Source organism: Zea mays, chromosome 4 (assembly GCF_902167145.1).
Source record: "Zea mays cultivar B73 chromosome 4, Zm-B73-REFERENCE-NAM-5.0, whole genome shotgun sequence".
Lineage (NCBI taxonomy): Eukaryota > Viridiplantae > Streptophyta > Magnoliopsida > Poales > Poaceae > Zea > Zea mays.
Genome location: NC_050099.1, coordinates 50506288 through 50521892, shown reverse-complemented (window position 1 = coordinate 50521892; position 15605 = coordinate 50506288). Strand labels below are relative to the sequence as shown.

The 15605-nt window shown below is 43.5% G+C and overlaps 1 protein-coding gene and 2 long non-coding RNA genes across 3 annotated transcripts; 1 reads left to right on the top strand and 2 right to left on the bottom strand.

The window, feature by feature from the left end:
* Positions 1-255: 255 nt before the first annotated feature.
* On the top strand, positions 256-2489 carry LOC103653241 (3-ketoacyl-CoA thiolase 2, peroxisomal). Its single transcript, XM_020552541.2, has 6 exons — positions 256-458; positions 1163-1295; positions 1427-1523; positions 1636-1759; positions 1858-1951; positions 2028-2489. The coding sequence occupies exons 2-6, from the start codon at positions 1202-1204 to the stop codon at positions 2114-2116; spliced, it is 498 nt and encodes a 165-aa protein (XP_020408130.1). The 5' UTR covers positions 256-458; positions 1163-1201; the 3' UTR covers positions 2117-2489.
* A 2758-nt stretch (positions 2490-5247) lies between these two features.
* On the bottom strand, positions 5248-5819 carry LOC109945509 (uncharacterized). The gene is made up of 2 exons (XR_002268712.1): positions 5622-5819; positions 5248-5488 (listed from the first exon to the last, which is right to left on the bottom strand). It is a non-coding gene; the product is annotated as an uncharacterized lncRNA (long non-coding RNA).
* A 1988-nt stretch (positions 5820-7807) lies between these two features.
* On the bottom strand, positions 7808-12116 carry LOC109945508 (uncharacterized). The gene is made up of 3 exons (XR_002268711.1): positions 12080-12116; positions 7997-8077; positions 7808-7930 (listed from the first exon to the last, which is right to left on the bottom strand). It is a non-coding gene; the product is annotated as an uncharacterized lncRNA (long non-coding RNA).
* Between the last annotated feature and the right edge of the window lie 3489 nt (positions 12117-15605).

The window sequence follows — 15605 nt, the reverse complement described above, 5'->3', positions numbered from 1 at the left end:
CTAATTTCATACGGCTGGCTCTAGGAAGTTAGTTGCCCAGCTAACTTCCTACGACCTCCTCTAAGAAGTTAGGTTTTAGCTGTTGACCAGTCAAACGAAAAGCTAACTTCCTACGGCCGGCTCTAGGAAGTTACTTAACTTCCTAGAGTAATTGTACAAACTCTAGGAAGTTACGTAACTTCCTACGGCTTTACTCTAGTAAGTTATTTTTTTTATTTTAAACCTCTCCTCAACTTTATCTCTTCTCTCACCTTTTTCTCAACCCCGTCTCTCTCGCGTCTGTCTATTCCTTGGAGCCGTCCGCCGCCAGCCGCCCCCGCCGCCCACGCCACCGGCCACCCCCGCCGCCCCCGTCCGCCGCGGACGCCCCAGCCCCTTCCGTCGCGGCCGCGACCGCCCCTGCCTCGGCCCGCCTACCAGAGGTCCTCCTCCTTCGGGGACGATGTCGTCGTCGTCGCGTAAGCCGCCCTCCCTCTTGCCTCCAACGGTTCCTCCCCCCCTCTCTCTCTCTCCAATATACCCTTTTCTTTCTTTTCTGTTCCTTTCCTCCTTTTGTGATCCTGCTCGATAACTTTAATTCAGGCCTAGTTCGGCCTCGGGACGGGGAAACTCACCAAATTAACTAACCTGCTTGTATTTATTATTAATTAATTACCTTGTACTGTAGCATATGTACTACTAGGCTATCACCCAAGCCGACTTAATTTACGATTGATAGTCATAGCGTCAACCGTCAAGAAAACCACGCACAGATGCACATCCAAGCTAGTCAAATCGGTTTGAATTCGGTTCGACAAAAAAGAAAAGAACCTTCGAAGTCCACCTACGTATCATCGGTTCTGTTACCTTTGTGTTTCCTTTCCGTCCAGTTGGCTGTTCTGGACAACACTAGAATCAATCCAGCTGACATCGGTGACATCGTCGTTGGGACCTGGTTCCCAGCATGCAAACGAGTGCAGGATGGCTGCATTGTTTGCTGGATTCCCTGGTAACTGATAATTGTTGTTTACAATCATGCATGCTACCTAATATGAAGAAGACGATCCTATCTTCTGGTGGACAAAAAAAGAAGAGATAATATGATGTTGTAAATTGAAATAGTTTCTTTTCCTTTTTACACAAAAAGGAAACTTTCGTAACACATTTTTGTCTCTTCTTGCAGATAAGCGCATTCCAGAAAGCACATGATTGTCTTCTGCCCATGGGAATTACTTCTAAAAATATTGCCCATCGATATGGTGTAACCAGGCAAGAGCAAGATCAGACCGCCGTGAGTTCCTCATTAAGCATCAACTGTATGAATTAATTATCTTGGATTTTCTAGTTAATATAACAACTAAAGCTTTTTTCTGGTGACCCTCCTTTTGCAGCTAGATTTCTCTCTCTCTAATGAATCGATATATGATAAACCAATCAAACTGTGTAGGCAATTCCAGTCAAGTGAGTGATGGTGCTGGAGCTGTTCTTCTCATGAAAAGATCTGTGGCTCTTAAGAAAGGGCTGCCCATTCTTGGTGTTTTCAGGTTGCCCAATCTGCCCTATCATGATTAGTCCACGTTGTGTTTGTCGTCGATTTTCAGACACATTTTGCTCAATTCCTTTTTACATTTAACGCTGCTTGGCATCGTATATTAGGAGCTTTGCCGCTGTTGGAGTGGATCCAGCTGATATGGGCGTTGGTCCTGCTGTGGCCATTCCTGCTGCTGTGAAGTTTGCAGGCCTTGAAATTGGAGACATTGATTTGTTTGAACTGAATGAGGTCTGTGTCGATTGCCTTGATCTACATCCTCTTCTCTCACCTATTTATCCATAACATCTGATTACTGAATCATCCATGCTTAGCCCTTTGCCTCTCAGTTTGTCTATTGCTGCAACAAGTTGGGACTGGACCGTTCTAAAGTAAATGTAAATGGAGGCGCGATTGCCCTTGGACACCCTCTGGATGCAACAGGTAATGAAACATCTACTTATCTGCTATATTTTTTCTAAGCAAAGTCGGTTAAACTTGTGATTCTTTGTATGTTCAGGTGCCCGATGCATGGCTACTCTTCTAAATGAAATGAAGCGCCAGGGCATAGACTGCAGATTTGGTGTTGTCACCATGTGTATCGATTAGTCTTACTTATCAGTTATCACATACTAACGTGTATAGGCAAAGCATGTCAACGCATAGATGTAATTTGATCTTCTGTAGTTGACCATGATGCGTCGTAACAATTGCAGGATCTGGAATGGGGGCAGCAGCTGTGTTCGAGCTGTGTTCAGCCCGACTGGAGGTATCGACCATCACTTATCACCGTAACCCGATGGTGATCGGCGACCGTGAGCTTCCATGTTATTGTGTTCTGATACTTGAGACTTTTATTATGACTATGTATGAGATATTGTCTCTTATTAGTACTGGATGATGAGATGTGTCTTATTATGACTATGGATGAGACTTTTGTGATGTAATTGATGAGACAATGGATGGGACTTTTGTGATGTAATTGATGAGACTATGGATTTAAATATTGTTATGTGATTGTGTGTGATATGTTTTATGTGAAAATATGTTGTGCTATATAGCTGTTGATATATTTGTTATGTTGTGGAATGTGGTGTAAAATAAAAATAAACAGCATTTGTAATGCTGGTCAAATTAACTTCCTAGAGGCTTATTAAGCCGTAGGAAGTTAGCCAGCTAACTTCCTAGGGGCTACAATCAGCCGTAGGAAGTTAGTCAGCTGACGACGTGAAGCTACTAACTTTCGAGAATCTACTAACTTCCGAGAGGCTTTTTTGGCTGTAGGAAGTTAGCTAACTTCCTAGAGGGCTCTAGGAAGTTAAGCTAACTTCCGACAAAAAAATTCCGAGAGCCAAACTTCCGACGGGATGGCTTCCGAGAGTTTAGCTAACTTCCTAGAGTTTAGGCCTAACTTCCTAGGGTTTAGGCTCTAGGAAGTTTACTATTTTGGTGTAGTGATCAATACTAGAGATGAGATTATCATCAACAGTGAAATTGCAACTAAAACCTAAATCACATAGTTGTGCTACGGATAGCAAACTGAAGTTTAGATATTCAACTAAAAGTACATTTGATATCGAATGGTCATTTGAAATAGCAATTTTACCCAAACCTTTAAACCTTCCTTTGCGGTTATCTCCAAAAGTGATGCTATCATAATTTGAACAACCTTCCTCACTCATTTGGGTGAACATCCTCATATACCTGGTCATATGTTAAGTACAACCAATATCCAACACCCAATGATTTCCTCCCGCCTTGTAATTTACCTACAAAAGGAAGTCAATCTCTTTTAGGTACCCAAATTTGTTTGGGTCCTTGGATGATAGTGACCAAGGTCTTTGGCACCCAAATAGCTTTCTTTTTTGTACCAACAATTGAAGTGACAACAAACTTAGCATGAACACCTTTAGCATTATGTGAAAGAACATAGCAATGCTCAAAATAAGATGAGGATACATTATTGGGTTCGGGACAATTCTTCTTGACAAGTCGTTTCTTGTTGCACTTGTGACACACTTTGTCACATTCTTTCGCAAACATGGTATTTTGCTTCACAAAAGCATTCTTTCCTTTCTTAGGAAAATACCCACGACCCTCACGATTAAGAGAGCATCGTTGGCTTCCCAATATAAAATCCAACTTAGCCTTTCCACCATAGGCCTTTTCTAAGTCATGAGCTAGAGCATTTACTTTCCCTACAAGGCTTCATTCTCAACAATGATTTGTGATTCATCACAACCAATATTATCATTCACAAGAGAAATTTTTCATTTATCACAAATAAAACTAGTAGGTTGTGGTTCACTTGTAGAACTATCAAGTAAGTCCCAAGTGATTCCAACATCCTCGGTGACCACCACAACTTCATGCACAAGAGATGAGTTTTGAGCCTCCACAAGCTTCTCACAACTCTCTTTTAGATTGTTGTGGGAGGTATTGAGATCCTCAAAAGACACTTAAAGGTTTTTGTATAATTCCTTCAAGGTCCTAAACTTTTATTTTTCTTTGTGCATGTAGTCATCGTCCTCACCCAACATTCTAATAAGATCATCATATGAATAACCATGATCATCAAGATCACCAATATCATCATCATCTACATCATTTAAATTGGTTATGATTTTTACCTTAGCATCACCTTTTGCCATGCGACAATGAGGGGATGAGAAAAGCGAAGGAGCCTCCTTAAAAGCTATTCTGGCATTTAGTTTGGATGAGGAATCATCATCATCATTTGAGCTAGCATCTGAATCCCATTCAACTAGATAGGCTTTGCCATCCTTCTTCTTGTGATAGAACTACTTCTTTTTATCATCCCCATCCTTGCCCTTGTTCTTCTTGCTTTCACAATTCATGAAAATGTGACCGGGTTCCCCACACTCAAAACATTTTCTATCATTAAAAGCATTTCTTCTTGATGTTTGGCCTCTTCAAGGCTGACCCTTCTTCTTCCTCATGAATTTGTTGAATTTATTCACAAATAGAGCCAACACCTCATCACTTTCACTTCCATTTCCTTCATTTTGACTTTCTTCCTTTTCAATTGCCTTGGAAGCTTTAGCTTTGAGAGCTATTGAGTCACCTTTCACTTTCTTAGCCAAACTCATAGCTTCGACTTGAGACCTTTTCAATATGTCTTGAGTAAGAATCTCTCCCAATACTTCAGTTGGGGAAATAATGGTCAAATCACTCCTTGCTAACATGGTCACAATAGTGTCGTATTTCTCTAGAAGAGATCTGAGAAACTTGTGAGTGAAATCCACATCCGGTACATTAAAACCAAGTCCCTTGATCTCACTTACTATCACTACAAGAAAAAAGGCAAGGAGTGTCGGCCAAAACCCCACACTCTTACTGAAATAAGCCGACACTCTAAGTATAAGAGTGTCGGTTGACCGACACTCTTAGCCGTCACTCTAAAATGGACGCTCTTACTCGTATAGAAGTGTGGGGACCGACACTCTTATTTTAAAAGTGTCGGTTCAACACGCAACCGACACTCTTATTTTAAAAGTGTCGGCCAGCCACATGGCGGACACTCTTACTGCGCGCACGGCCAGAAGCCTAGCTGGGCGCATATAAGAATGTGGGGGCCGACACTCTTAGTGAATAATTTTTTTTAATACCCAATTTTATTTTTCTCCCTCCCCGGATGGGAAGCCTCCATAACAGCACAATACAAACACAATATTCAATATATCACAACATTCAATATATCACAAGCACCATATTCAACATAACATAACACAAGCACCATATTCAATATTCATACAAGTTCAAGTCCATAAGAAAGAAGTTCAAATCCATCTAAAACAAGTTAAAGTCCATACAAAACGCAATGATAGTAAGTTCCACATAAGCCTCCATATTAATTTATTCCGTTGGTGGGTCATTGGAGCCGCCGCCACTTGTGTTCATCAATAAGTCCATAAACGTGCTCGGATCCGGAGGCGGACTAGCATGATGTGAGCCCGAACCCTTTAAAAGAAACAAACATTTGTTAGTTTACCGAGTAACTAATTAAACATATACATAGACTGCAACATATACATGCATGTTTTCTAGTAACTGCTTAAACAACGAAGCAAATAGAGATGCAAAGGATATCAACTTAACGTACTGATCCTGGTGAGTGTGAGGGCAATCCTGGTGATTGTGACTGCACGCGAGGAGGAAATCCCCACGGCATCGGCGGTGACATCTGTGTTTGCATCGGTGGCCAAATGCCTGGCTGGCGAGGTGCCCACGGCATCATTTGCCCTCCTATCACACCCGATGCCATCAATTGGTCTTGGACAGAAGTTGCAGAACCCTGAAACAGAAGACACACTCTTGTTTATGATTAAGAAGTTACGATGATCAACAATAAAAGTAACTATAGATCATGCGAATGACAAAAGTTTAAAATAGATCATGTAAAAGCAAACATGTAGAAAGACAGAGAGCAAGCAACCAATGATTATCAGACAAATGATGTTTAGTAGACGATTGTACATGTGATCCATCCGCCGCTGCAGTGGAGCGGTCCGATGATTGTCCAGACACCGGATGTGTGATGATAGGGGGTTGTTGAAAAGGCGGCATGCCGAACTGAGTTCCGGCACCTCCGTACATCTGCAAATAGATTATTCATCAGTTTTTCAGTTAATCGGACTTGAGAAACAACGAAATAACAAAAAATTGATACCTGATGTAGCATCCAATTTTGCATTTGTTGCATCTGTTGCTGTACTTGTTGCTTATATTGGGCCATACTCTCCTCCATTTGAGTCATCTTCTCAAGCAGCTCTCCTTCACGTGCAGATGGTCGTCGGGGTCGATTTGACCCAGCTGAGAAATTAGACCGTCTAGTGTAACTCCGACGGGGGACAACACAGTCACCAATTGCTAACCTGTAAGAGTATCATATATATATATGTAGTAAATGACAAGACATCACTAAACAGTAACAATGTGACAAGCGCATATACCTCCCATGTGGCACGCCTCCACCAGCCTTATAAGCCGCCTCCGTATCGAACTCACCAGTGAGCCAATCCGCATCTGGACCATTTTTCTCTCTCACGTTGTCAATGTAGCGAGCCTGTGAAAAAATCATCCAAGTCACAACAAAGGCATATCATGTTCATCTTAGAGTCGATTTTCATACTTACCAGTTTCTCTGTCGCATTACTGTCATTCAGTATTTCCGGGTGATTCGGATCGGGACCCTTGTGTCCCTCGACGAAGACTTGAAGCAAAGTAGGCTCCACTCCATTTCGAGCCGCCTGCAACACATGATTAGAAAGTCTAGACAAGTCTATGCAATTAACAATTGACCAGGCAATTTGACACATACCATACGTGCGGCCTTGCCAATGTGTCCATCTGCCCCGAAGAAGTGGACCCCTGGCTTGCTCAACCGATTCATACGATTTCTATTAGATATGGCCAAGAACTCCTCAGAAGCCCAATACTCGCACATCCACGCCCAAGCATCCGAATGGTGGCTCAACCAATCCACCTCACTCTCTTTGTACTGCTGAGCCGTCAGGTGAATTTCCTTTGCCATATTCGCGTCACAATAGTTCCCCTGACGCTTTTGGTACACCGTGACGGCCCTCAATCGTGCTTTATACATCATACCCTTTACAGCTCTATCTGCTGAGCCATTGAATACCTCACGCACATATGAATCATCCAAGGTATAGGGGTCGCACACGCGAAATTGGCCCTGCAAATTTGAAGATCACCAGAGACTTACAAATGCAAAATCTGAATTCAATTTGAATATCATAAGGGACTTACCCAAAACAAATCCCACACTTTGCTTGTGTGTGTCCCGTCGTTCCCGTACGGCTTGAGATCCCAATGAGCCCAGTAATGAGCAGCTATCTCTTGACCGCCCTCTGTAACCATCGCCGGGTAGGCGAATCGCAAACAAATCCCCAACTCTGTGAGGATTGGTGTGCGATGCCCTGTCCCGTCCCAACTAACCTCCTTCCACGCCCTGGTGCCTTTCGGTTCAATAACCCTCCGCTGATCGAAGGGTTTAGAAGGCTTCAATGTGAGGGACCGACGATACCTACAAATGAAAGTTTGTTATTTAACAATGCAAATCATTTACTTAAAACTTCAACTTGACAATAAAACTTCAACTCTATAATAAGAATACCTGATGGCACGCCGTGGCGCAGCCTGTGTGGCAGCCTCCTCTGTAGAAGCGTCTGCTCCCGATGTCTCCTCTCCATCGTCCAGTTCTGCGGCAGCTTCCTCAGCCTCCGCGTCCACAGCCGCCTCCGCAGTAGGTTCCATAGTAGGTGCCACTAAATCAGCTGCACGCGAAGTAGTCCCTTCTGTATTGGAGGGTCCGCTGCTACCCCGCATCTGCTCTAGGGAGGCAAGCAACTGCTCTTGCCTGCTCCTGCTTGTTGTGGTGCCCTGAAATGTAAACAATTTTAGATTGTTAGCTGGCCCCAGTAACTAAACTAAGAAAAAAACAAGTACCTCAAACATGTTAGGAGCACCACTGGAACCCCTCGACCTTCGTGATCTGGGTCTCCTACCAGACGAATCCATCCTGAACATCTGCAATAATTCACAAAATAGTAAGTATGTATAAATTTTTCACAAAGTAATGCATATTAAATAAACAAAAACAAGAGTGTGCCATTACATCTATGAATTATGTATCAAAAATCGTCGGCATCAGAGTCCTCTTCGGCGACACGTGTATTAAGTTGTTCAACCCATTGTTGTGTTTCAAGAACTGTTTCTTCAAACCTTTGACGTTTTGAATTTGATGAAATTGGTTCCTCCATTAACTCTACGGTAAGAGAAGCTAACTCATTTAGTCCTGCCCCTTCGGATACAATACTATCATTGTCGCTATCGTCTGCTTGATCACCGACTTCTTGGAAGACAACATCATCATCATCATCATTGGTGCTTAAATTGTAGTTTTGATATCGGTAAGGGTGAACCTCTGGATTAACTTTATATGCAACCCACCAGGTTTTAAAACTTTTATGAGGATAACTCAAATAGTACACCTGATGCGCTTGATGTGCCAGGATGATATTGTTGTACTCATTGCCTTTATACCTTGATGCGTGCTTTACCTCCACCATCCCGAATTCGTCAACTCGCGTGCCAACATGTGGATCAAACCATATACAATCAAACGTCACAAGTCTCAAAGGTTTGTGACCTCCAAATGTATACTCGGTTATGTCTTGAACAATACCATAATAGTCCTCCAATTGTCCATCGTCGCTATACGAACTTGCTACAACTCCGCTGTTTGTTGTAGCTGCAAGTGGACGACTCGCTTCTAGTTTTGCTGTTCGAAAACGGTATCCATTAATATCATAGCGATCAAATTTTCTTGCGGTCAATTGACCATGTGATATTTGTAGCAAGTCTTTGGAGACACCGGCTTCAGGTTTCTTACACTACAAAAATGAGGAATGGATAAAAATAAATACTATGTAACATCTGAACTTAAGTTAGAAAAAAGATAGGCATGGAGGAAATTACATGCTCGTGGAACCACTGCACGAAGGACGGGCCACCGTGTAACCCTTTCAAGCGTAGGTCATCCAACTGCTTTTGAGTAAGCTGTTTGTTAGGTTTATATATGCTATCAAAGATTTGGAAATAAGGATGAAGTTCTGGCATATTGACATACAAAAAAAGCAGGGTCTTGTTACGCTCTATCGTTCCCACAAGATGTGATGTGTAAGCTCCGACACCTTTACCGTCCCACTTAAAAGCACTTAGATCAGTGATTGGAGCTTGCTCGGCAACATGGTACCGTGTCGTTTGCGCATGCACGTTGTTTGTGTCTGAAAAATACTTGCTTGAGAATAATGTGATCTCTCTAGCTGCGAACGCCTCTGCAATACACCCCTCAACCCTTGCCTTATTCCGCACCATTCCTCTGAGTTTTTTCAATTCTCTTTCTTGACTATACATCCACCTGAACTGTGCAGGTCCTCCTACCAACGCTTCCCAAGGTAGATGCACAAGCAAATGTTGCATACAATTAAAAAATCCAGGTGGGAATACTTTTTCCATCTTACATACAAGGACAACGATTTCCTTCTCAAACCTCAACATCAATTTCTTTGAGATTTCCTTAGCACATATCTGCTTATAAAAATAACTGAGTTCTGCAAATATCTTCCACACATCGGGACTAAAGTATCCACGAAACATTACCGGCACTAGTCTTTCAATCAAAATGTGATAGTCATGACTCTTCAACCCAACGAGTTTACCAGTGTCGAGGTTAACTGCCTGTTTTATATTAGCCGCATAGCGATCTGGGAACCTCAGCTTTTTCAACCATTGAAATATCTCTTCTCGCTCTTGTCGTTTCAGACAATAAGGAGCTTGTGGCCGACTCTCAGATCCACTTGGATTTTTTCTAAGCTCAAGGTGTGGACGATCACAAAGTTCAGCTAAGTCTCTTCTTGCATTCATGTTATCTTTGGTTTGACCGGTGAAGTCGAAGCACATGCTTATGATGCTTTCCGCAACATTACGTTCTTGGTGCATCAAATCTATATTATGTGGTAACAGCAATGCCTTCGTGTAAGGTAGCTCCCAGATAAACGAGATGTGTGTCCAATTGTGTTCTTTACCATACCCTTGAAACCGACCTCCTACGCCCGATTTTAGGTCACGATGTTGTCTCATGATATTTTCACCAGTTTGTCGCTTCGGTGGCCCATCTCTAACCCTCTTGCCTTTTCGAAATGACTTTGTATCCTTTCTAAAAGGATGATTATAGGGAAGGAGGCGTCGGTGAACATCAAAAAATGTTTCCTTCTTACCATGTTCTAACCTATATGCTTGTGAGTCACCCATACATATCGGACAACGCAGTATGCCGTGGACACACCAACCAGAAAAAATGCCATATGCTAGCAGATCATGAATTGACCATAGATATGCTGCGCGTAGAGTAAAACGACATTTCAGATGACTATCATATGCCTCAACCCCCTGCCACAACATTTTTAGTTCTTCAATCAACGGTTCCATAAATACATTGATTTTCGTTACAGGATCCTTCGGACCTGGAACAATAAGGGCAAGAAACATGACCTCTTCCTTCATGCATTTGTTAGGAGGGAGATTATAGGGCATCATAAAAACTGGCCAACATGAGTAAGAAGTGGAATTGTTGGAGTAAGGAGTGAATCCATCCGTCGACAAACCAAGACGAACACTCCTAGGGTCTCTTGCAAATTCTGGATCAAAACGGTCGAAAGCCTGCCAGGCCTCACCATCTGAGGGATGCACCATGACATCCGGATCTTGACCCTGACGATCCCCTTCTTTATGCCACCTCATTTGCTTTGCTGTCTCTTGATTTAGAAAGAGACGCTTAAGCCGTGGAGTGATAGGCATGTACCGGAGTTGCTTGATCGGCACCTTGGTCGTAACCTCGTTTCCATCCTCATCTAGCACCACTGCATATCTTGACTTACTGCAGTGGATGCAATGTGTGGTATTTTCATGCTCCTTCCAGAACAACATGCAATTGTCCTCGCAAGCATCAATCTTTTGGTAGTTCATACCGAGACCAGCTACGAGCTTCTTGCAATGGTACAAGTCTTTCGGCATGTTATGATTCGGTGGGCTGATATCAATAATCAGTTTCACAATATCGTTGTAACAGTTGTTTGAGAAGGTGTACTTTGACTTCATCGCCATAAGACGTGTTACCACCTGCAGTACGCTCACACTGGTTCCTTCATGCACTTTAGCCTCTGAGGCTTCAAGAAGTTTGTAGAACTCTCTCACATCCTCTGGAAAAGCTTGATTATTCTGTAGTTCTGGGTACTCATTTCTAATATCTTCCAACATCTCTTCCATTCGGTCTACATCCTGGTCCCCATCCGACTCAATAGTATGGTCCACCTCTCCATGCTCATGCCATACCAGATAGTTCGACATAAAGCCATGTTTGAAAACATGATACGAGAGCTCCACTTTTTTCAACCGAACCAAGTTCTGACATTTTATACATGGGCACTTCGCTAAACGAGCATCACCAGCAAATGCGAGTGCCACGAATTCATCTGCAACTCTCACCCATGCATCAGAGTGCCCATGAGTGACATTGTCGAATCCATCGTACATCGCCCTTCTTCGATCGTCACTCATATTCAAAGCTAAAGAAACAACACATATTTAACAACATATATACACTTAGGTACAAAAGGCCATTTATAAACAGTTAAACACTAAAGCAATTATAGGTTAATCAACAGGTTAATGCATCACTACAATTACACATTAGAAAAATATATAATCAAGGATACGAGTAACAACATTATCGGACTACTAAATTTCAGCCAAATCAAATTGAGCGTGGTCAAGGCAGTAGCTGAGATTGAGATAACTAAATTTAACTCTTGCACGCACTCAATTAGCGGACTACACTAGAATCATCCCAGTGACCAAATGAGGACAAAACAACATTTATTATTTGAAGCAGACAATGTCAGCTATATACTAGAATCAACATTTTTAACTGAACCAGCACCACAACATGAAGGTTATGCAATAAATTACCTGTGTCGCGACGGTGTGCGAGCGCGTGGCGAAGAGCTTGGCGATGCACTGCGGCGCCCGGCTCGGCGAGGCAGCCCTGCTCTGCGAGGAAGATGCTCGCCTCGGCTCGGCGAGGTCGCCAGGAGCTCGGAGAGGCCGCTGGCCGCCCGCCTCGGCGAGGCCGCCCGGAGCCCCGCGCCGCTGGTCCCCACCACGACCACAGGCGAACTGCACAGGGAGCGACGCACGGCGGAGGACTGAGACGCGCTATAGCACTGCGCGATACCGACGGCGGAGGACACGACGGATTACCTCAGTCGCGCGCGGCCGGCGGAGGACTGTGCCAGGGAGGCGCACGGCCGGCTTAGCAGCGCAGGACCTCAGGGAGCGGCGCAGAACGAGCAGCGGCGGGAGGACTGGCGAGGAGGCGCACGACCGGCGGAGGACTGGCGAGGAGACGCACGGCGGGCCAGGAGGAGCACGACCGGCGGAGCGGAGGAGCAGCGCACGGGGGAGCGGAGGAGCAGCGCACGGCTCGGTGAGGTCGCCAGAACGAGCAGGCGGCGCACGGCGGAGCGGAGGAGCGGCGCACGGCGGACTGGCAAAAGGATGGTAGGAAACGCGCGGCGGTAGAAGAGGATTGGGGATTAGGGTAATTTCTATAAGAGTGTCGGTGTGGAAAACACCCACACTTTTAAATTAAAAGTGTCGGTTTCTGCGGGACCCCGACACTCTTAAATTAAGAGTGTCGGTGCAGTAAAACCCACACTTTTACTTCCATTAAGAGTGTTGGCCCCGACACTCTTTAAATAACCGACACTCCTTCAACGTTTTCTTGTAGTGTATCTCATTTAACCGGTTAAACATGGCGGACACACTTTCATCTTCCTTCATGAGAAATTGCTCAATTTTTTCTTGCATACATACAACTTTGCATTCTTCACAATTGTAGTTTCTTCATAACTTTCCATTAGCTTGGTCCAAATCTCATGAGTGGTTGTGAGATTTTTGATACAGTTGAACTCATTTATGTCTAGAGCATCATAGAACACATTCATGGCTTGATCATTGGTTAGAACATTCTCATTGTCATTAGGTGATGGTTCATCTTGCTTCAATACAAAAAACCCATCTCTAACAATAGGCTAAATCTTTCCTCCCATAGCTTTAAGATGCATTGACATTCTTATTTTCCAATAGTCATAATTGTTCCCATCAAAATGTGATGGTGTTGGGACTATGCTTCGTCGCCGAAGGTCTGGTAGGAAGAAACAGCTTCGGCTGAAGCTGTCCGCATGTGATGACCGAAGGTTCCTCTTCATGAAGCTTCGGAATTACAAACCGACATAAAAGTAGAATGACCTTTTAGTCCATAAATGTTTGAGTCGCTGTTGTAATCCCTTATGAGGGGCATAATTGTAATTCTTCACAGGCTGTGTCCCGTGTCTATAAATAGTGAACAGTATTCCTTTACTGTTCACGCATTCCTGTATTTACAATCGCATCATTTGGGAATCAATCTTTGCCAAGGCAGAGGTATAACTGTATTCAACGATTAAATACACTGAGTAGATATAATATGGTTCGTTTATGATTCATTTACCTTTGATATTCTATATTTTATGTTATCTTATACAATCTATTAAAATTCAATTACGAAGATTTAACCTTCGTAATCGTATTGTCATCAACCTTCGTCCAAGGTCCATTAATCCCCAAGGGAATAATGCTTCGTTGGATGAAGGACATTAACATTTAACATTTTATGTTGCCTTGTTCTTAATTCATAGCATTTGAGGACAAGTCCCCAACATTGGCGCCCACCTCCGGTCAACTCACTTCCACTTTTTGAGCTGATGGCTTCGATTAACGATCAAGTTGGAGCTACTTCGGCCCCGAAGCTGGTGCTCCCGATAACAGGTGGTTCGTGCTCAGAACCAGCCAACAAAAAGCAGAAGAAAGAGGCGCAGAGAAGGGTACAACATGTTGGAGTGCAGGGACCCTTCATCAAGTCAAGATGGTCACACATTCCAATCACCTTCTCCCAAGAGGATCTTCAGCTCAAGGATTTTCCTCATAACGATGCTATGGTTATTTCTTGCGTTATCAAAGGATTTCTGGTCCACAATGTTTTGGTTGATACAGGCAGTGCAGCTGATATTATATTTGCTAAGGCCTTCAGACAAATGCAAGAGCCAGAAGACAAGATTCATGATGCTACACACCCTCTCTGTGGCTTCGGAGGAAGACAGATTGTAGCACTGGGCAAGATCACCATGCCAGTGACCTTCGACTTCATTAACAACACCAGAACCGAGCAAGTTGTGTTTGACATTGTTGACATGGAATACCCTTACAATGCAATTATTGGTCGTGGTACCCTCAATGCTTTCGAAGCAATTCTTCATCCTGCTTACCTTTGCATGAAGATACCTTCAGATCAAGGACCCATTGCTATTCATGGAAGTCAGGAAGCTGCCAGAAGGGCCGAGGGAAACTGGACTGACTCAAAAGCAATCCATAACATAGATGGAGCTGAAGCTTGTGAACAGTACAAATTCAGAAGGGAGAAAGCAGCTTTGGCAGATCAGCCGAAGCCCATGCTCTTATGTGAGGACATAGCAGAGCAGAAGGTGCTGTTGGGCTCCCAATTATCCGAAGAACAGGAGAAAACCTTGATAAGGTTTTTGTTCAACAACAAAGATGTTTTTGCATGGTCAGCCAATGATCTTTGCGGAGTTAACAGGGATGTTATTGAACACTCGCTCAATGTTGACCCATCTTTCAGACCCAGAAAGCAGAGGCTTCGGAAAATGTCTGATGACAAGGCCGAAGGCGCTCGGAATGAAGTCAAAAGACTCCTCAGTGCAGGAGTTATCAGAGAAGTAAAGTACCCAGAATGGCTAGCTAACACTGTTATGGTAAAAAAGGCCAATGGCAAATGTCGAATGTGTATCGATTTTACGGATCTCAACAAGGCCTGTTCGAAGGACGAATTCCCATTGCCAAGGATAGACTCCTTAGTTGATGCAGCAGCTTCGTCAGAGCTTATGAGTCTTCTCGATTGTTATTCAGGCTATCATCAAATTTGGATGAAGAAGGAGGATGAGCCGAAGACCAGTTTCATAACCCCTAGTGGAACATATTGTTACCTTCGGATGCCTGAGGGACTCAAGAACGCTGGAGGAAGTTTCAGCAGAATGACTGCGAAGGTTCTCCAGTCTCAGATAGGCAGAAATGTGCTAACTTATGTTGATGATATCATTGTAAAAAGCACGAAACAGGAAAATCACATTGCTGATTTGCAGGAGACCTTCGCCAGTTTTAGACAAGCTGGTCTAAAGTTGAATCCAGAAAAATGTGTCTTCGGAGTAAAGAAGGGGAAATTTCTTGGATGCTTGGTTTCAACAAAGGGAATTGAAGCTAATCCAAGTAAAATTGAAGCTATACTTCGAATGGAGCCACCAACTACAAAAAAGGGGGCCCAAAGATTGACAGGGAGGCTGGCATCTCTCAATAGATTCATATCCAGATCAGCAGAGAGAAA

What these genes read in the sequence shown, in the direction of transcription:
- LOC103653241 (XM_020552541.2), top strand. Translation starts at nt 1,202, where the DNA reads ATGGGAATTACTTCTAAAAATATTGCCCATCGATATGGTGTAACCAGG. An exon ending in TTCCTCATTAAGCATCAACT is followed by an intron (nt 1,296 to 1,426) that starts GTATGAATTAAT and finishes CAAACTGTGTAG; the next exon opens with GCAATTCCAGTCAAGTGAGT. An exon ending in ATTTGTTTGAACTGAATGAG is followed by an intron (nt 1,760 to 1,857) that starts GTCTGTGTCGAT and finishes TTTGCCTCTCAG; the next exon opens with TTTGTCTATTGCTGCAACAA.